Here is a 4,716-nt window from a genome sequence, read left to right on the forward strand (position 1 = left end):
GCCCTCCAGTTGGCAGGCGCGCAAGTCCTCCGAAAGACTTTGCTGCCCACAGGTACCTGTGTTTACTCAATAAACCTCTTGCTAATTGCATCCTGTGGTCTGGACTCGGAGTGTCCTGGTTCTGGGGGCTTCATTGGAGGAAAAGGTCCTCTCTGAGGGTCTTTCAATCCCCAGAGCCCTGGAAAGGTGGTGGGTCCAGTTTTGTATTTGTAATCTTAGTGTTGAGGTGGTGGAGTCAGGAAGCTTGCTGCGGCTTGTTGGCCAGTCAACCTAAAATACTCAGCCCCAGTGAAAGACTGTTTCTGAAGTCAAGGTGAGGTAAAGGCATTTGAGCAGACCAGGTAACCTGAGTTCAGGTAGGAAAGGACTTACTCCAAACTTGTCCTCTGACCTCACCTTCATGGTGTACACATGTTTTTAGAAACATACACATATCTAAGTGAGTACAATTTTTTAAAAATCAAATTGGATACCTTCTGAAGAACACTTGATGTTGACCTCTGGTCTAGACCACACACACACACTCTACATATAAAACTAGTTCTAAATTGCATTTTGCACTTGTTTGCGAGCCTTCTTGGTTGGTTTTGTTTTTCAGATAGGGTCTCATATAGGCCATGTTGGCCTCAAAACTCACTTTCTGAGTGCTGGGATTACAGGTGTGCACCACCACACCTGACTTCTACTGTCCTGTCAGCTAGCGTCCTGCTCGACATCCTGTTGAACAACATTCCGAATCACTCAAACTCAAGGCTGAGACCCCTTTTCCTTCTTCAGCACTAGGGACTGAACCTAGGCCCTCAAACATGGTAGGAAGTGTACCACAGAGCTCCTGTCCTAACCCTCTGTTTGCTTTGTATTTCTGCCACTAAATTTTTTCCTCTGACCTCGAACTCAATTTTGTAGCCCAAACACATCTTGAACTTTATCCTTTTGTCTTGGCCTCCTGAGGTGCTACGATTACAGACCTACCCCATAGATCAAGCAGGAAAAGCTTGAGTTAGACAAAGAAATTCTAAATTTCTACAAGTCTCTTAGCAAAGGGATTGAAGAATATGAAAAATTGGTAAAAAATTTGAAACTGAAAAAAAAGAATTTAGAAAATGGGTAAACAAACCAGCCATGGTGGCATGTGCTTTAATCCTAGCACACAGGAAGCAGAGGCAGGCGGATCTCTGTGAGTTCCAGGACAGCGTACTCTGTGTAATGAGTTTCAGGTTAGCCAGGGTTGCATAGTGTAACCTTATCTTAAAACAAAAGCAAGCCGGTTGCACATCTTTAATCCCAGCACTCGGGAGGCAGAGGCAGGAGGATCTCTGAGTTCGAGGCCAGCCTGGTCTACAAGAGCTAGTTCCAGGATAGGCTCCAAAGCTACAGAAAAATCCTGTCTCGAAAAACAACAACAACAAAAAAAGCAAAACTCACAGAAAATGGGTGAATATAAAGGTCATCCTTTGGAAATACCATTTCTAACAGACGGCTTCTGATGTATGATACGGGTCAGTAGGCAGAGTGCTTGCCTGGCATACTGGGTTCAATTCACAGTACTAGGAAAAGGGAGAGAAAAGTTTATGAGGAGGAGCTTGAGTTTTGTGCTCTTGGTGAGTAATAAGAAAACCGAATTTCTCATTCTGATTTTGACTACATAGAAAAAGAGTCAGAATTGCATCATAAAGGACAAAAGTAGCTGTATTTTTTGGATTAAAGTCCCTGTTTTGTTGTTTATTATGTGGTGAAAGCCTTAGGATAAAACCAACCTGAGCTTTGTATTGAAGGGTGTGGTAAGAAGAGCTTGGCCTATTCTGTCTGACTTTGTGGACAGATCATCACTTCTGAGATTTGGCATGAATTAAGATTGTTACCTGAAGAGTTTGTCAAAAGCTTAGACTGTTGGGACTGTTCTTGGAATTTTGACTGTAGCTCTGGTGTGCAGTCCGGATTGTGCATTATAATAAACTATTCAGCGACTGCAGTGGGTGCTTGAGCGACAGCTCTCCTTTAGATTTTAGGTGGAAACTGTTTCCATGGTTATTTTTGTTACAAGTGCATGTTTTGTGTGTGTGTGTGTGTGTGTGTGTGTGTGTGTGTGTGTGACCGTGCGTTTGTTTTGTTTTTTGAGACGGTTTCTTTGTGTAGCTCTAGCTGTCCTGGAACTAGCTCTGTAGACCAGGCTCGCGTTGAACTCACAGAGATCCACCTGCCTCTGCCTCCCAAGTATTGGGATTAAAGGTGTGCGCCATTTGCTGAATGCGGTTATATTTGGTGGTTTTTTTTTTGTTTGTTCTGTGGAAGCTGCTGTTGCTGACCACCATTGGAGATAGCTCATTTCACTGCAGCATCAATGTGACTGACAATCAGAATTTCCTCTCAGAACATTTAGTCCTGGGTTTGTGTTTTAATCTTTGAATTTTTCTTATTTTTGTGGTCATATTCTTGAAGGTTTTATATTTGTTTGTTTTTCCAGAAATCTTGAAACAACCCCTTTCCAAGCTGGCAAAAAAATCTCATGGTTCTCATGAAGTTGAAGAAAATGGCAGTGTCTTTGTAAGGCTTCTTAAGACATCAGGACTCACTCTTAAAACTGGAGAGAACCAAAATCAGCTAGGTAATATTCAAAGTGTATTTTTGAATTGAGTGAAAGTGCCAGGATTATCGTGGGTTTCCACAGCAGGGAAGGCGATGGGGGTAGGAGGAGACTGCAGAGACTGCTAGTTAGACTATGTGCTTATGTTTTTTTTTGAGACCATGTTTCTCTGTGTGGTCCTGGCCATCCTGGGACCCAGGCTCAAACTCAGAGATTCACCTTCCTCTGCCTCCTGAGTGCTGGGATTAAAGGTATGTGCCACCACAATCTATTCATGTTTCTGGTCTTTGTGTGGTGTGTGTGTGTATGTGTATGCATACAATCTTAATTTTTATGTTTTAAGGCTTGATAAGTAACTATTAGATAACTAATTTTTTATTTAGAAAAATCATTCGTATGCTACTGGTAGTCCTTTGTTGTATACACACACACATACACACGCACACGTGCATGTGTACATCCAGGAAGCAAGTAGATAGATCTCTATCAGAAGAAAACATGTTGAGCCTCTTGAGCCATATAAGGCTGGAAACATGTTTTGAGGGCATAGATACATTGTTCTACTAAGTATATGACTGGTTATTTGTAGACCACTGGGTGTCTGACATCTGCTAGATTAAATCTTTTACACTAGGTTTAAAAGTTTTGTCTGAAAATATTCTTTGTAGGGCTGGAGAGATAGCTTAGTAGTTAAGAGTATATACTGTTCTTCCAGAGGACCAGAGTTCTGCTCCCAGCAACCACATCAGATGTGTGGAACTTTGGCTCCAGGCCAGAGCCTGAGTATATATTTTCACATAAAAATACTTTAAAAGGAAGAAAGAAAGAGAAAGAAAGAAAAGAAGGAAGGAAGGAGAAAAACATTCTTGGTGGCATCATCAGATGTGAATTTTGTCTTTAAGGAAGGAGGCTGTGGTAGACATTCTACATAATGTTTAGAAGCTCTCCTTCCTTCCTCCTAGGTGTGGATCAGATAATCTTCCAAAGGAAGCTCTTTCAGGCCTTGAGGAAACATCCTTCTTATCCCAAAGTATGTATCCTCTCTGTGGTACTTTTGCTTTTGCCAGAAGTACTGTGGGGTTAGGCTGTAAAGTTGAGTGGCTGATAACAAGTGTTCAACAGTAGAGCTTACCTTCTCTTGTCTTGGTTATACAATCTTCTTGTTTAGGTAATAGAAGAATTTGTTAATGGCCTGGAGTCCTATATTGAGGACTGTGACAGTCTCAGGAACTGCCTGTTGTCTTGTGAGCGCCTGCAGGACGAGGACGCGAGGTGTGGAGAAGAGGCTGTCTTCAGAAGTGCAGTCTGGCCGTAATCGGAATGGGCATGGGAAATGGAGTTTTCTTTGTTTTATTATTTTTTTATAACTCTTTTACTCAGTTTAAATATAACCTTAAAAATATTAAATTTGAGGTTAGATGACAAAGAAATTGAATGTTTATTTTGAAGCAGAGTCTCGTGTGCAGCCATGTGTGTACTGGAACTCACAATATAGGCCAGGTTAGCCTCACAGAGGCTAACTTGCAGAGAGCTGCCTCCTCTGAATATAGCAGTTAAAGGCTTCTGCTTTCAATTCAAGTCTGGCTTTGAGCATGATCGTGAAGGGCTGTGTATTTAACCAGTTTTATGTAAAATAGGTAGTAAAGCATTAACATAAACAAAACAGGAGCCAACTACCTCCCTGTTTTACAGCACGGGTGCATTTTACTCCAAGAGTCTCATCAAGCTACTTCTGGGGATTGACATTTTGCAGGTGAGACTGCACCACCTTTCCTGAGAACATGATGGATGTGACTTGTGGAAACTAGCAGATAAGGGCTAGTTGGTTTGCAGCAACATGTCTATAAATCATGTCTGTGTCATGGATTGTCCCTAGGCCGGATGATCTGGCAGTCCTATTCATTTCCTCAGTATATGATTCTTGTTTATTAAAAAAAAAATTAAAACTGGTGTCTGACTGGCAACTGAGTGGGGGTATGTGCTCGTCGTGAGTACAGGTGGTGAGGTTGCCTGTGTTGGAGCCCCTGGAACTGAAGTTTCATGTAGTGCTGTCTTAATTAGAAGCCGCTGTTGTTACAAACCTCTTAGGAAGCCTTTTTTTTTTTTAAGATTTATTTATTTATTTATTTATT

At 41.6% G+C, this 4,716-nt stretch overlaps 1 protein-coding gene across 1 annotated transcript in view; it reads left to right on the top strand.

The window, feature by feature from the left end:
- Fancd2 (FA complementation group D2) overlaps positions 1-4,716 on the top strand; it is a 76,809-nt gene that overhangs the window by 3,852 nt on the left and 68,241 nt on the right. The window contains exons 3-6 of the mRNA XM_013353049.2: positions 2,465-2,605; positions 3,547-3,614; positions 3,753-3,856; positions 4,277-4,337. Of these exons, the coding sequence (XP_013208503.1) occupies positions 2,465-2,605; positions 3,547-3,614; positions 3,753-3,856; positions 4,277-4,337 (374 nt within the window). The remainder of the gene's footprint in view (positions 1-2,464; positions 2,606-3,546; positions 3,615-3,752; positions 3,857-4,276; positions 4,338-4,716) is intronic.

This window comes from Microtus ochrogaster, unplaced genomic scaffold, assembly GCF_000317375.1.
Source record: "Microtus ochrogaster isolate Prairie Vole_2 unplaced genomic scaffold, MicOch1.0 UNK1, whole genome shotgun sequence".
Classification (NCBI taxonomy): domain Eukaryota; kingdom Metazoa; phylum Chordata; class Mammalia; order Rodentia; family Cricetidae; genus Microtus; species Microtus ochrogaster.